This window comes from Lepisosteus oculatus, chromosome 1 (genome assembly GCF_040954835.1).
Source record: "Lepisosteus oculatus isolate fLepOcu1 chromosome 1, fLepOcu1.hap2, whole genome shotgun sequence".
Classification (NCBI taxonomy): Eukaryota; Metazoa; Chordata; class Actinopteri; order Semionotiformes; family Lepisosteidae; genus Lepisosteus; species Lepisosteus oculatus.
The window spans coordinates 29075152-29090737 of record NC_090696.1 but is presented as its reverse complement, the minus strand read 5'-3'; the positions used below and the strand labels follow the sequence as shown (position 1 = coordinate 29090737).

Sequence of the window (15586 nt, the reverse complement as noted above, 5' to 3'; positions counted from 1 at the left end):
CGATGTCTTGGAGGAGGAACCTGGAAGAATAGACAGCCTGGCTTTCAGCAATTCCTCAAGATACACTGTTACAGCGAGCCAGATCAAGTCTTTAGATGCAAAAGTCTTGGGGGAGAAGCATTATATAGACCCATTAGTCCTAATCAAGCCTCTTGTTCTCAAGATCTTGAATTCATTTAGTCTCTAACAATTTTCTCTTTTTCCAGTCCCACTCATTATTATCATAAAAAGTGCTTTTCTAAAGAATTGTTTCTTTCTTATGTGTCAAAAAAGGCCCATTTATGAACCGGAACACGGAGCTTATTTCCAGTTAATCTGTTCTTATAATAGGATAATAGAGCTTCAGGACCTGTTTGTGTTTCTGTGTGGCACAAAGCCAGCAGTCGTGCAGTATCCTCGTGAGGCTGATATCCTGCTGGTAGTTTTCAATGTTAATACGTGCCAATTAGGAGTGTAATATGAGTAAAGGTGAAAGGTGTCACAAGCAGATATTTGGCTACACTGCATTCAGAATGAAAATGATTGATATATATATAACATAATGAGCAATTACACCTCAATTAGTGACACAGCTTACTTGATGAGCTTTGTTTGGGTTAATTGTAACTCAGCCATGTTCTTTTTGCCGCCTAAAAGCAAAGTGCAATAATAAATGAACGCAGTATACTTTCAGCATACAGAACAAAGCTTCTCCTCTCTTAAATCGTTCTGTACATCAAAGAAACCACAAATTAATTTAAGTTCTCTTTAAGCCACTTGAAGACAGTGAATACATTATGGTTTCAAAATGAGTAAATTAGTACTAAATATATTTAAAAATCTGCATTTGTTTTCCAGATCTGCACTGGCCAAATGTAAGATAAGATCACTTTATTGGCCATATACAATTTCTTGTATTAGGAATTTGTCTTTTACCATACCCCAACTTGCTCTCCATGAGAGACACAGACACACAGACAGGGAGAGAAGCTTGGGGTCAGAGCACAGGGTCAGCACCCCTTTATACAGCACCCCTGGAGCAGCTGGAGTTTAGGACCTTGCGCAATGGGCCCAACAGAGTAGGATTCCTCTGCCAGCCACAAGTTACAAGCCAGAAACCTTCTGACCACAGGCGCAGATCCTTAGCCACAGAGCCACCGCACCACCCCAACCCCAATTTGAAAATTAATCATCCATGTGGAATTTTATTGAAAGCCTTTTGAAAATCAAAATATCGTTTTTTATTTGGACTCAACCTGAACAGTTTGAGAGCATAGTTCATGTATTGCTGACTCTTTCCACAGAATTCAGAGCTGAGGAACAGTGTCGGCGTGTGAGCCATTAACTAGTAAGTAAATGTTCATCTTGCTGAAAAGTGAATTAAAGAGATACTGTCCACATCATTTCAGGCGTGGAGCCTCTTGTGGTGCATTAAGAAGACATGAATTATTCTGTGAATGCAGTGAGATTTGTGTAAAATGTCGGGGTAATGACTATATTTAGAGATTGTCCTTTATAAGTTTTACTTTTTGAAGTTAAAATTGGTTGATGAACACTTTGTTTTCTTGTTCTGAACACATTACAAAATGACATCATTTTCTAAAAACAATTTGATTTCTTATGTGAATGTATGTGGATTGCATGTTTAAGACGAGGGGTCTCCAGTCCTGTTCCTGAAGGCTGGAGACCCCTGGTCCAGGAGATTTTATAGGTAACCACCATCATTGGACAGTTGAATTAAAAAGCTCAAATGAGTTGGTGAGTGGCAGCTTTCTTAAGCAGTTTATCAGAGCAGAAGAACTGGTCATGTTGATCTCGTCTTTTCAATCAAGAGGCAGGCTGAGGTGAGAGAACCATTGGGGAGGAGTGAACATAATACAGTGTGTTTTGAAGTACTGTACAGTATATTCTCAGACTGTCAGGTTTAGTCCAAATAAAAGGTTTACGACATTCAGAAAGGATATTTTGATTTTCAGAAGCCTTTTGATCAAATTCCACATGAATGGTTAATTTTCCTTTTGGGGTTTGGGGTAAGGGTTAGGGCAAGCGCAAGTCAAGGGTACACTGTGATGTCTGCATGTCAGGTGACTATCACTTTCTCTGCCTAGGGCATTGTAAATAACTAGACAAAAACAATAGACAATAACTCTCTCTGAACATCTTTGAGATATTTACATATCTTCCCTACTAACTCTTAAGACTTTCTTAAAAGAAAGCCCTACATTATGGAAAATCAAGGAATGGGTAATGTATTCCCATTTTTAAAGGAACAGTTTGTGATCTGCCCTCTAGAACATTAAGAAAAATGAAAAATACAATGAAAGTGCTGCAAAAACACTTAATTTATATTTAAGATAAATTAGAATCAAACAGTTAATAGTTTTGTTTCCAATGTGTTGAAGTCCTGTAAAGTTTGATGATTTGACCTGATTGTAAGTTTAAATTAAATATGAAGAATTCTTCTCTTATAGTTTTCTTCAGTCTTTGAGTAAGTTTACAGAACCTCGTGAAGAGAATGTAAAGATGCTTGTTTCGTTATCTGCAAAATGTAAATAAAATCAGAGGTGTTGCAGCATAATCACAAATAATTATTGAATATACTAACAATGTATAATCACATTTCCATTACTGTTGCTTTAATTAAAATAAACTTTACAAAGAAGTTACATGCATTATCATTTATCAACAGTATACTAGAAACAATTACACATACATCTAAATTCAAATAATATATATTTTTTAAATGTACAGTATTTGTCTTAAATGTAAAAATACAATTATCCATTCCATTAACAGCTTGCATTTATACAAGGTTACAAGTCTGTTTCAATTGTAATAAAATGTTCAAAACCTGGAGAAACATTTGGCTTGTCTCGAAATGAAGCAAAGGTTTGTAATTAGATTTAATTTGCTATAATTTACTCAGGGGTTGGTATTACTGGCCAGGGTGTTTTTTATGAGAATCAGGTATACAAAACCTGACAGCTAGTATTTATGGTGATGTTTTATCACAGGGCTTTTACAGATGTGTAGCAAATAACACAAAGACATCATTACAGATCCATTTAAAAAATGTGGCCATGCTTTTAGGTGACTGATTACTCACAATGTGTAAATATGCAAGTGGCTGTTTTCTCTCCAACAGGCTCTAGAGCTGACGTCACTGGTGCAGGGCTGCGAGGAGCTGAATGGAAAAGGAATCAAGACAATTGCCCAGGCAGGGAGCCCCTCTTCAACACGAGCTCAATTTCCAGAACAGGCATGAGGTGCCCCCTGCCAGCCCCTCCTGCCCCCGCTAGCTCCCCCCCAGAACATCCCTACCTGTGCCACCTGCCCCATCCATCACCCCCCTCCCCGGGCTATCTGCCCCTGTTCCACCTGCCCCATCCATCTCCCCCTGCCCCAGCCAGCTCCCTCCCCCCCCCCCCCCGTGCCTGCCCCAGCCAGCCCCCGCTATCTGCAGCTGTTTCACCTTCCCCAGCCTAGCTGTGTTACTGTGTTACCTTGGTAGCATCCTGCTAGTGCCCTATGTACTGTATGTCTCAGAGCTCAGTAAAGAGAAAAGTGTTGGAACAGTGTACTAATAATAATAAAAATAAAAATAATAATTGCTTACATGTATATAGCACTTTTCTGGACACTCCACTCAAAGCACTGTACAGGTAATGGGGACTCCCCTCCACCACCACCAATGTGCGACAGCAGCCATAGTGCGCCAGAACGCTCACCACACATTAGTGGGGGAGGAGAGCAGAGTAATGTAGCCAATTCATAGAGGGGGATTATTATTATTATTATTAGGAGGTAAGGGTCAATGGGAAATTTGGCCAGGACACCCCTACTCCTTTCAAGAGGCACCCTGGGATTTTTAATGACCACAGAGAGTCAGGACCTCAGTTTTACATCTCATATGAAGAATGGCGCCTTTTTACAGTATAGTATCCCCGTCACTATATTGGGGCATTTGACCCACATAGACTACAGGGTGAGCGCCTCCTGCTGGCACCACTAACACCTCTTCTAGCAGCAACCTTAGTTTTTCCCAGGAGGTCTCCCATCCAGGTACTGACCAGGCTCACACCTGCTTAGCTTCAGTGGGTTGCCAGTTGTGAGTTGCAGGATGACATGGCTGCTGGCAAATACACCTGAGATGCCTGTTTCTCAGTCTACAGAAATGTGCATTACATTTAAAGTGATTAAATGTATTAATATATCCAGGCAGTTTAAAATTTTATATGATAGAGCTTATTATTATTATTATTATTATTATTATTATTCATGTCTTTAACTGGAATACCTATACTTTAGGAACGTAGGGAGTGAGCTTTTATACCGTATGCGCAGAGCTCCCTCTTGCGGAAAGAAAAGACCAGCACAGCGGACAAAGAGTGATGCACCGAGCAGGGGCTATCGCTGCAATCAGTCAAGCGCAGTCCTGCTACCTGACGCGGAGAAGTGGCGATGTGAGAGGCAGAGATAGACGGGCACATTGTGAAGATGCTTTGTGAGTCGACTGGACTGTGGATGATGCCTTAACTGGGTGTAGCCTTGGTGCGGCGCATGGATTTATTGGGCTGAAAATCTTTTTTGGGGGGGAACAGAGCAAGTACTACAGCGTGTTTCGTTATAGGTAATACTGTTGTTTGACCGTGTTTCTGCTACTTGTTTGGTCTCTATTTAGTTCCTGTATTGATATATTTCATATGTTCTAATGTCATCAAACTAAAATTTGACTGTAGATATAATTGTTTAAATATGTTTCTGTGTGCTTTCACCAGGTCGGATTAGAAAGTAATTTGTTCATGTTAATTGGCTTCGACTCCCTGGCAATTATCGAGGTGTTGTTGACATCTCGCACGTGGACTGGATAACTGGTTTCTGGACAGGTTGCGGGTGGAGGTGAGTATTCAGTTCCTAAATCTGTCAGTTATAATTTGTGATTGTGTATTTGTAAATTCATTCAGTTTAATTAATGCATTGGCTTATTAGGTGTATACTGTAAACCTGGGGAAATAGGCTGCAAACGGAGAATGTAAAATTTCAAACGCCGCATGTTTGTGCTCAGTATTTAAAGGACAGTATGGATTGCTACAGATGTTTTGTTTGCTAAACTCTGCTTGAAAGGCTGTATTGTATGTTATGGAGTACGTTACACACTTCTGTAAAGTATTTAATTGTCATTTTGGTTTTGCTCAGTTAATCACTGGTGGTTACTGCACCACGGTAGTGCGTGAAAGTGGGGCTCTGGACTGCCCCGCGGCTGTCGCGGTGAGCGCGACGAGATTCTTCAGGGACCAGAGAGCGAGAGACGACGGCGGGCTGTTCGCAGGTCTGCGAGCAGTCTTGGCTATAGACTGGAGGATATTGTAATGTTTTCTGATACGTTTCTTGACACTGGGGGGCTGCTCTTGCCATAATCGTATAAGGAGATCTATCTGTCAATGATAGCGGATACCTCGCTGGTGCAAATAAATATTCATATTGTAGGAAATTGTGTAACCTCAAACCAGTCAAATTATATAATAATTAATAATAATTTGTAGGAAACATACCTATTAATTATAAATAATTAGTCTATTAAACTGCATCATTGACATACTCTGTAATTATAAGACGTAAACACTTATGAAGCATTCCAAATCCACAAGACCTAACCAAATAACAATAAGTAAATCTACTGATTTCATCATATCAGTGCTATACAAGAGCCGAATTTCATTATGTTGAGTCTATAGGATATTAGATATAGAGATATTATAGAGATTTGAGGCTAGAGCTACTGTATAGGAGTGTTATACTATATTATGCTATATATACATTTAAAGTCAGAGCTATAGGAGAGACTGAGATGGTTTGCATAATATATAAAGAATACCATAAACAATTTGTCATTTCAACCAAGAGCGCGTCTGTTTTTTTAAGTTGGTTTCTCATGGGTAACTGCACATCCTCTTAATTGCACAGTTTACAGCTTCCCTGGTGGCTAAACCTCCAAAATTGCTTTGCCACAGCTCCTCGCTGTCCTGTGACACAATGGGCTGACAGACTGTGTTCTGTTTAACTACACTGCTCTGGATTGGATTTCCCAGTCAGGATCAGTGGCGTTTTAATACACTAGTGCCCTAATGACAGTTTCCCTCACATGGCCTGTCACTCAGCTTAATAGCCAGCAGAAAATGGCCGGATTCAGAAGTCTGTTTAACATATTTGAGGAATCGAACATGGTGCATGCCTTGACATCAGAAACTGTCTGGACTGAGGATATAGCAGTATTCAGATAGGGACATTCTGATTGATTTCACCAGAATTAGAAGATTTAGCAGCTGACGATTTCTAAAGATTCACTGATATTTTACACCCCAATGAATTTCAGGTCTTATTCTAAATATCCAGTCATCCATTTCCTAAATGCTCCGTGCAATTCAGGGTTGTGGGGCCTATCCCAGCAATCAATGAGTGCAAGATACAGTAGATTACATCCTGGATGCGACGCCAGTCCATCGCTGGGCAGACACACAGACGCACACGCTCACACCAGGGCCAGTTTTCCCAGCATGTTAGCACATGGACTGTGGACAGTGGGAGCAAACCGGGGCACCTGGAGATAACCCACGCAAACACAGGGAGAACATGCAAACTTCATGCAGCTACTGTATGCCTAATATGATTGCTGTACATGTATGCTAATTCTTGGTGACTTAAGTACAGTAGGTAGCTGCGTCAGCTTGCGTAGGCTGCAAAGGAACAAGTAAAGGTTTATTCCATGCTGAAAAGATTACAGGTGGAGCATTCTTCAGGTATGTCGCATGCCCAAAGTAGGCTCCACAGCCAAAGCTCCACTGTTATTTTTTTTCTTCTCTTTTCAGCATGGCATAAACCTTTAAGCGTTCCTTTACTAATTTGTGGGTTTCAGTTTCATTACATTTTTACTGATCTACTGATTTGGTTGAAAGAAAATAATGAAATAATAAATTATATAAGGTGTTCTAGATTTTAGGAGTCGCAAGGTACTTTATATAACTAGAAGTAACTACCAAGAAGGAAGATGTGCTGACAGAAGCGGGCAGCTCCTCACTTACTGTACCTGGACTCCAGAGATGAAGTCAAATGCACTTAAAGGCATCAAAGATGACCTGCCATCTCCTCACGGCTCTCTGCCTGCAATCCACAGGAAAGGAATACAAGAGGGAAAGAAACTGGGAGGACATAAGGATTTGGAGAATACTGGCTCACTCTGCCCCTCTGAGCAAGTTGGGCTCTGTTAGTCATGCTTCAACAGTTTGCTTAATCTCCACCTCGCCTTGCTTCTGCCTCATACAATATTGCAGATTTTGCAGTCTGCAAATACTGCAGTCAGTAGGGAATCTATTGAGGGGAAATGCCAGGCAAGCTTGTTTGATTTGTTCAGAACGCATAACCTGTAACTTGCCTGCAAATTAGAGCTGATTAATCTAAAAGTTCAAGAGGTTTGTTGAATTGAGCTTTGAGCATAATACAATCCCTAGCTCTTTTCTCTGAAGAGTGGCTCCACTTAGAAACAACAGCTGCTGGCTCTGATACCCACTCAGCACAAAACACCACCAGTGAACTGGCCACAGTCATTCATTTGTGCCAGAGCTCGCCAAAACAGAATTCCAGGGCCCCTCATTCTGATTTATGAACGTTGAAAATACGTAATTTTGTCTCTGAAATGCAATTTCTTGCAGTCTTCAACATGTGTGTCCATTCTGCATTTTCTTGAGAAGGAGCCTGTTGAGAAGGCTGTCCTTCTGGCAGCCGAGAGGTATAGGACTGGAGGCAGAGGTTTTTTGTGGTGTGAGACACAGGAAGCATTGTTTGCATGCTGGCATCTTTATTTACACATTTGCACCCATATTGCAAATGTCTGAATTAAAAGGTATAACTATCATACATTATCACTTTCATTACTGAAAGTCTGTGCTTTGTGGCAACAGACAATCGAGTCTTTACAGTGGGATAAGCAAAGATCAAAATCGATGAAGAAAATAGCTGTATCAGGCACAGTCTAAAGAAACAGCAATGCAATGCAATGCGATGCAAGCCAGCTTCAGTTCTGGGAAGACCATGAGAGAGGTTTTGGATGAGCTGAGGCAAATATTCAGTACATCCTATCAGTCTGCACTGAAAGAATTCTAACAATAGCATGAAAATTGCCAGTATCGATATATCTCCTGCACAAGTGGGAAGCTTCATTCATGCAGCACGACTCCAAATAAGGAGGAAGGCAGCCATTTCTCATGGTCCTGCTCCTTAGAAACCTTGATTGTGGCCAAGACAACGAGTCAGAGCTGATGCCACAGCTGATCAGTATTTTAAAGATGCAATGCAAGATGACACAGAACCCTTTCACTGTTGTTAATTAGTTTGTTCTCCAGGTGAAGAGAATTCAAACAGCTGGACCAAGATGACACATTCCACACCACAGACAAATATTATGGATCTCTATTCCTGCAGGTTGAAGAGACTGGAGGCCTTTTTGGTTCTTTGAGACAGTAAAGCACATTTTGGTACTTTTACTGTAGATATTGTAATTGAGGTGTAGTCAAACACTACTTTTCCAGTCCGTTGCAGGTCAGGATTTCCCCTGTATCCAAATCTTTAATTGTTTGGTTAATACAGTTTCAGGTGCATAATTAAACAGCTTCAAGGACTTACTGTATACTGAAGTTGATAAAAATGCCTGGTACTTGGTTACCCCCTCAAGAGAAAAATACATCTGGACGTCCCATCATTTTGCAAATTCAATTGAGTTGTGTCTGCACTGCAGTTACAATGACCTTAATACTTGATCAGTACTCACTGGTCACCATGTGGTGAAAGGCTTTCAACACCTGAGACAGCAGCCTAACGTCAGTGCTATCAGTGTTCAGCAGTACAGACACTGAAGATGCTGTGAGAGCAGCAAACTGTGTGACCACTTTGGCATTGCGAAACAAATTTGATGGACACTTCCAAAACGTACTGTACTTAGAATTCGTTTCTTAGTGTTTTGTCTTGTGTTCCTCCTAGGTATTGAAGGTTTCTTGCTTTTTATCCCAAGATATCCCAAAGTTATTTGCTTATAACACTATTCCATCATGACTTTTTTGTACTTGTACCTCTGGAGTCTTAAAATAAGCAGGTCTCACCCAACAGACACCACCACACAGCTACAAGGTTCAAAACTAGTGTGCTTTATTTACACAGAGAGGAAACCAAACCCTGGCCCTTGAAATCCAAAGCCTAGTTCTTCTCTGAACGAATGGCTAGGCTTGCTCGGCTCCCTGGCTAAGAGTTATTTAGGCTTCAAAAAATCAAATCTTCAATGTCACTCAGACATCCAAAAATCAAGCCCTCTGAGTTTCTTTGACTTCCATACCTGGGCACAGCACCGGTCCTTGATGTAGGAGAACTAGATCACTCCCTAGGGCCCCGAGGCCACCAGGGGGCCCCCTCAATGTGCAGCACAACATTTTTATTATAATCAACACATTCAAATGTGAGTCCGAAATTCCTTCCAATGGCTCTTTCTGTTGCTGCTGTGCTACTCTAGGCAGTTGAAGTTTGTTAGTTTTAAATTAATAATATTATTATCTGTGAATGTAAGTGTAGTAGTTTATTTCACTGTTGATATAGTATGTTAATGTAAATCCAGGTGGGTGCTGCACATTGGTGGTGGTGGAGGGGAGTCCCCACTACCTGTAAAGTGCTTTGAGTGGAGTGTCCAGAAAAGCGCTATATAAGTGTAAGCAATTATTATTATTAAATGATTCTCATTAGATGATAATATCAGTGCGGTTTCAGCTGCTGTTATACCAAATGCCATTCATTTAATTTCAGAAACTTAATTATGTTGTGAAGATCAGTTTTATTAATCATTCCATTACATCTAATTACTTGTAGTGAAACATTACATGTGACTTTTTACATGCATTGCAATCTGTATTGTAATGGTTTTTAATTTAAATCATGTAGTTGTAACTAGTAAACGCACATCGTCCTCCAAGAGGATGAACCTATTGGGCACTGAGAAAAGGAAGCAGGATCAGAGATCTCCAAACAGTTCTTCCAAATCAAGTAACTGTAATAACGCATTTGTATTTCATTTAGTTTTGAGTCTGTCGGATCCATGTAACTAGTGAATGGTACACGTTTTGTAGCTAGAGACAGACTCCTTGAAGTGGTTGAAGTTAACAGCTTCTTGTTTCATGTTATTACTTTCAGTGTTAAAATGTCATCTCTGTAAAATGTGTGCTTCTTGTTTAAGTTATTTATCAGGTCTTTTTCAAAGTTTTCTAGTTTTTTAATTGTTCTAAATAGTACAGTAAGGTTGGGGTGGGAGCTGATAATAGTAGTGTGTGAGTAAATTGTGATCTCCAGGGGCCCCTTTTCAAAATCTTGCCAAGGACTCCCAAAAAGCTAGGGCCAGCCCTGCCTGCGCACATAGTATCTGTCTTCCAGGTGAAAATGCATCAAGATTACCTGCCTTCTGGCCTTCAGCTAGCAGATTCATCAACCAGCTAACTAACCAACTGACTCAGGAAACCTCACCTTCAAATTACCTTTCTGTAACTGATCATGTGGCTGAAGCATCTGCTCATTCCCTAGAGGATTCTGGGGAATGTAGTCCATACAGGGCAGGCATTTTGTCTGGACCAGCTTCCCTCACAAGACAGTGGAATGAATTTCAGATTGTGATAAAGTATTGGTTGTGTGACATGCTCATAGCCTGTATAGTGTGAATGTTTTTAAAGTATGTGCACTTTTTAAAAAAACACAGTGGTGTAGTGGTTAGCATTGCTGCCTTGCAGCACTAGGGCCCTGGGTTCAATTCTGGACCTGGGGTGCTATCTACAAAGAGTTATGTTCTCCCAATGTTCCTGTGCATTTTCTCTAGGTGCTCCTGTTTTATTTCCACTGTCCAAAAACATACTTGTACATGTAGGTAAACTGGCTGGTAGGGAAAATTGGCCTTAGGTGTGTCTGTGTGTTTGCCCTGCAGTAGACTGGTGTCCTGTCTACAGTGTACTCGTACCCTGCCTTGTGCCCTACACTAGCCGACACAGGCTCCAGCTTCCCTGTGTCCCTGAATTGGAAGAGGTAGTTAGAACATGGATGGATAGATTTGCATATGTACATTTTATCTAGAAAGAGTGATTTGTTCAACCAGCTTGGCTATATATCAGTGTGGGCTCTTTCTCAGTGAACTCCTTCTCTTTCTCGTTTGCTATCTGACAAAGAATTATACTGTTACATTGAGAGGCACAAGCAAGCAATGAAATCGCACATCCAGCTCTATGCTTCCTCTCATAATGCAGAACTCACGCAGCTCCATTTTTCTTCATTTAAATTGACATCATTCTAGTAATCAGCTGTTCTGTTTCGCTTCTGAAGAGGCACAAATTAGCTTTGGAAGGGTTGCATCTATCATTGGTGAGGCTCCTACTAACATTTGCATATTCGTTTCAGTCATTCGTTCCCATTCTGGAAGTACATAGAAGAGAGTATTTTGTAGGGAGTCTCTCAGTTTTATACAGATTTCACAAGGGCAGTGTAATGTGGTGGACAAGTCTCTGGACTCAGGATTGGTGGGTTGTAGGCTTGAGTCCCTTTTGCAGACACTGCTGTTGAACCTTGAGTGAGGTACTTTACCCCAGTTTCTCCAGCTTGTATGAATGGGGACCAGCATTACTGGGGGCAAACCCATCCACAGTGCTATTCCGTCTGCTTACTGACACATATACCAGGAAGCTCTTTGGCCCAGTGAGCTGTTGTTGCTAAGGACATTGCCTGTATAGATTTTGAAAGCACTGCATTCTCGGATGCTGAGTTTTTAAATCCTCTGTCCTTTGAGACATTTAACATATATAGGCTGCAGTAGTTGTAGGGTTTGCTGTACCTATGGTTTCGATTCAGCCAGAAAATGACAGATTTCATGACTTCTGAATTTCACACACATTTCAATACTGTATAAATTCACTCATGATGAACTAACCACTTTATATTTCTGGTTGCTGGTGTTGCCTTAATATATAAAGTCTGCAAATGCAGTTCATTAATAACTCATCAATATTTTATTTTATAGTGTCACCAATATTCGGACATCTCGAGGGCCCTGTGCAGATAAAAAGTCATCCATTACAAGAAAGGCTAAAGCAGAACAGGTGAGATTTCAGTGACTTGATGAAGGAAGAGATCACTGTATCACAGTCCAGACTCTCACAGCACCTGTATACCTGTGTCCCTGCAGGGGACCATGTTCCTGAACAGGAATTCCTCCTGGCTGGCCAACCTGTCCGTGGCGTCCTCACTGGCAGAGCTGGATATCGCCCCCCCACAGGTGGCCGTGGGTGTTCTGCTCACGCTGATTGACCTAGTGACCTTCCTGGGGAACACAGTGGTGTTCATCTGCCCAGCCGTGGAGCGCCGGCTGCGCACCGTCACCTACATGTTCATCATGTCCCTGGCCATGGCTGACCTGCTGGTGGCCTGCCTCGTCATGCCCTTCAGGTGAGCTGGGGCTGGGAAAGGGCTGCAGTCTGGGATCTGCTCCCTTCAGGTGACCAGGGGGTGTGTGGTCTGGAATCTGCTCCCTTCTGGTGACCAGGGGTTGTGGTCTGGGATCTGCTCCCTTCTGGTGACCAGGGGTTGTGGTCGGGGATCTGCTCCCCCCTGGTGACCAGGGGTTGTGGTCGGGGATCTGCTCCCCCCTGGTGACCAGGGGTTGTGGTCGGGGATCTGCTCCCTTCTGGTGACAGGAGAGTGCGGTCGGCGATCTGCTCCCTTCTGGTGACCAGGGGTTGTGGTCTGGAATCTGCTCCGTTCTGGTGACCAGGGGGTGCTGTCTGCATTTGGCTACCTTCAGAGATCTACTCCCTTCTGGTGACTCAGAGGAGTGGAGAGTAACCCTGCCCCCTCTCTGTCTCCCTGCAGTATCATCTATGAGGTGACAGGGGTGTGGCTGTTTGGGGAGCATTTCTGTAAGATGTGGATATCCTTCGACGTGCTGTTCTGCACTGCCTCCATCGTCACACTGTGCTTCATCAGCTTGGACCGCTACTGCTCGGTGGTCACTCCCTACCACTACCCTCGGAGGATGTCCCGGCGCAGGTCAGCAAGCTCTCCACAGTGTAAACACAGGGCTTGAAACATGCTGTTCATACACTTCCACTTTGCTCAGAAAGCAGCTTTCCAAAGCTGCTCTGATTCTGAAAGAAAATGTCACGTGATCTGGGTATTGTTAAGAAAGCATAAACCTTACTCTTTTACAGTACAGAATGCAAACATAATTCATAGCATAAACATAGTACCATACTATAGTTAGTGCCTCACCTTATTTGATGATCATAAATATCCATAAGCAAAAATTTTAACTCTATGGGGCACTAAGAATTATATTTTTCCATACTGATCTGCTGTGGCTTTATTTTAATGTTATTAAACCTGTAAACTATGAACAAGAGAAACCCTAATCTTCTTTTGAGTGTTGGTTTAAATCATGCTAAAGCATTTTTAAACCTAGGTTTACACCTGGCTTGTACTACTACAGTGAAACACTTCAGTCAGGAGACTTTATATGGGAGGACAATTATGCAACATTTTGTAATTATCTATTTCACCCCAATCTGAACTATATCCCCTCTCTGTCTTCCTGCAGTATCAGTCCAGTGGTGTGGAGAGTGACCCCTGACCCCTCTCTGTCTCCCTGCAGTACAAGTCCAGTGGTGTGGAGAGTTTAACTTCAACCTTTAATTAAACTACTAGTTGCAACCCTAACCCTAACTTCACCCTTAACTCTAGTTCCAAAAGGGACTCTCGCCCTAATTCTGAACCTGGCTCAAACCCTGAGTCCAACCTCACATTATCCTAGATGTAAAGCTTAACCCTGACTTAATAACAGCACTAGCTGCATCTCCAACCCAGCTGAGACAGCAGCTCAAATTTTAACATCAGCCTTAGAATTTACCACAGCCTTACAAATTTATGTAGCCCTTACCCTACTGCTTCATGTCCTCCATGCTCTCCCTTCAGTCCAAGACAAACCCATCCTCTGTTGCAACCTTAGCTCCAGCCTTACTGTTAGTTGTTAATACTAATTCAAGCTTTTGCCCTAAGTCTAGCCCCAACCCTACCACTGGTCCTAAATCCTAACCCCAACCTTAAACCTCTCAACTCTCCAACACTAACCCTAATCTTAAGCCTAACCAAGTTTTAACCTTAAGTCAAGCTACAACCTAAACCTGTAATATAACCTTACCTCCTTCTCTAACTCTTAACTGGCTTGTAGTCTTCCTTACAACCATCACCCTTAACCCTAAAATAAAACTCAACAGACTGATACTTATTGTATTTAGTGTGTGCAAATGGTTTTTCATGAACAAAAACAAAACCTTTTTGTATCAAGTGACACAGAGAGCAAGATGTCCCTGCCTCAGGCTGTGTGCTGCTGTCATGTCAGCAGTATTGATCTTCCCAGACACCTTCCTAGACTGACCACTGTGCCTCAAAGGCAAGCCTGTCTAATTAAGATACAGTTCGGCTCCCATGTTTCTCCCTCGCTTTGGCAGGGTTTCGATACAGAGTGTTTTCTAGTTGTAATAGAGACGGGAATTTGCACAGTACATCTATAATATCTCTATTTCTCCGTTTCCCTTTGTCCAGGTGTATTGTGATGACGGTGACGATCTGGGTGTACTCGTCTCTGATCTCCTTCCTTCCAGTAATGCAGGGCTGGAACGAAATCCCGGGCCTGGCCTACGACTCGGGGCACGACTGCGTCTTTGTCACCAACTGGACCTTTGCCATCGTGGCTTCGGCGCTGGCGTTCTACATCCCCTTCCTCATCATGTGCACCATGTACTTCTTCATCTACCGCGCCTCTCGCCTCAAGGCCACCCGCATCGTCTCTCAGACCCTGGACCTGCACTACCACCCCGACAGCCGGCGGCCCAACAACCTGCAGCTGGAGAACAAGGCCACGCGCACCATGAGCATCATCATCTCCGTCTTCGTCATGTGCTGGCTGCCTTACTTCGTGCTCAACGTGTGGCTGGCGGCCCGGGGCTGGGGCGGGGAGAGCCCAGCCATCAGCTGCCTCTTCAAGATCATCACCTGGCTGGGCTACTGCAACTCAACCATCAACCCTATGCTCTACGCCTTCCTCAACCGCGATTTCCAGCGTGCGCTCAAGAAGCTGCTGGTGTGCCGGCGCTGGCGCTCACAGGTGGACATCGGCGAGGACATGGTGTCCATCGTCACCTTCTCTCGCACCGCGCAGGACCCCGAGTACAGCAACAAGACCACGGCCCTGCCCAGTGCCACACTGACGCTGAAGGGCCAGTGAACCGGCGTGTCGGAACCCCCAACCCCCAAGGGAAATGGACTCCGCTGACGTCCCACTGCTGTAGCTGTGGGCTCTCTTCTCCTGCTCTTTGGGTCGGCATCACTCAAACATGCTGGCTGAGGGGCATTCTCCAACTGTGCAGTGCTGACACCTGCGTCTTGAACTGTGGGAAACACACTCCTACTGACAGGGCGTGAATAGAAAAATATCAGAACTCTTAAGACATCAGTGACATCTGTTGCGGATGTTCCTTTACATCGTCCT

General features: G+C 42.9%; 1 protein-coding gene and 1 long non-coding RNA gene across 2 annotated transcripts; both read left to right on the top strand.

Annotated features, from left to right (window-relative positions):
* Positions 1-4408: 4408 nt before the first annotated feature.
* On the top strand, positions 4409-5470 carry LOC138238415 (uncharacterized). Its single transcript, XR_011189438.1, has 3 exons — positions 4409-4609; positions 4758-4878; positions 5176-5470. It is a non-coding gene; the product is annotated as an uncharacterized lncRNA (long non-coding RNA).
* A 6591-nt stretch (positions 5471-12061) lies between these two features.
* gpr187a (G protein-coupled receptor 187a) lies at positions 12062-15322 on the top strand. The gene is made up of 4 exons (XM_006629569.3): positions 12062-12143; positions 12230-12489; positions 12913-13089; positions 14641-15322. The coding sequence occupies exons 2-4, from the start codon at positions 12236-12238 to the stop codon at positions 15320-15322; spliced, it is 1113 nt and encodes a 370-aa protein (XP_006629632.2). The 5' UTR covers positions 12062-12143; positions 12230-12235.
* Positions 15323-15586: the final 264 nt, after the last annotated feature.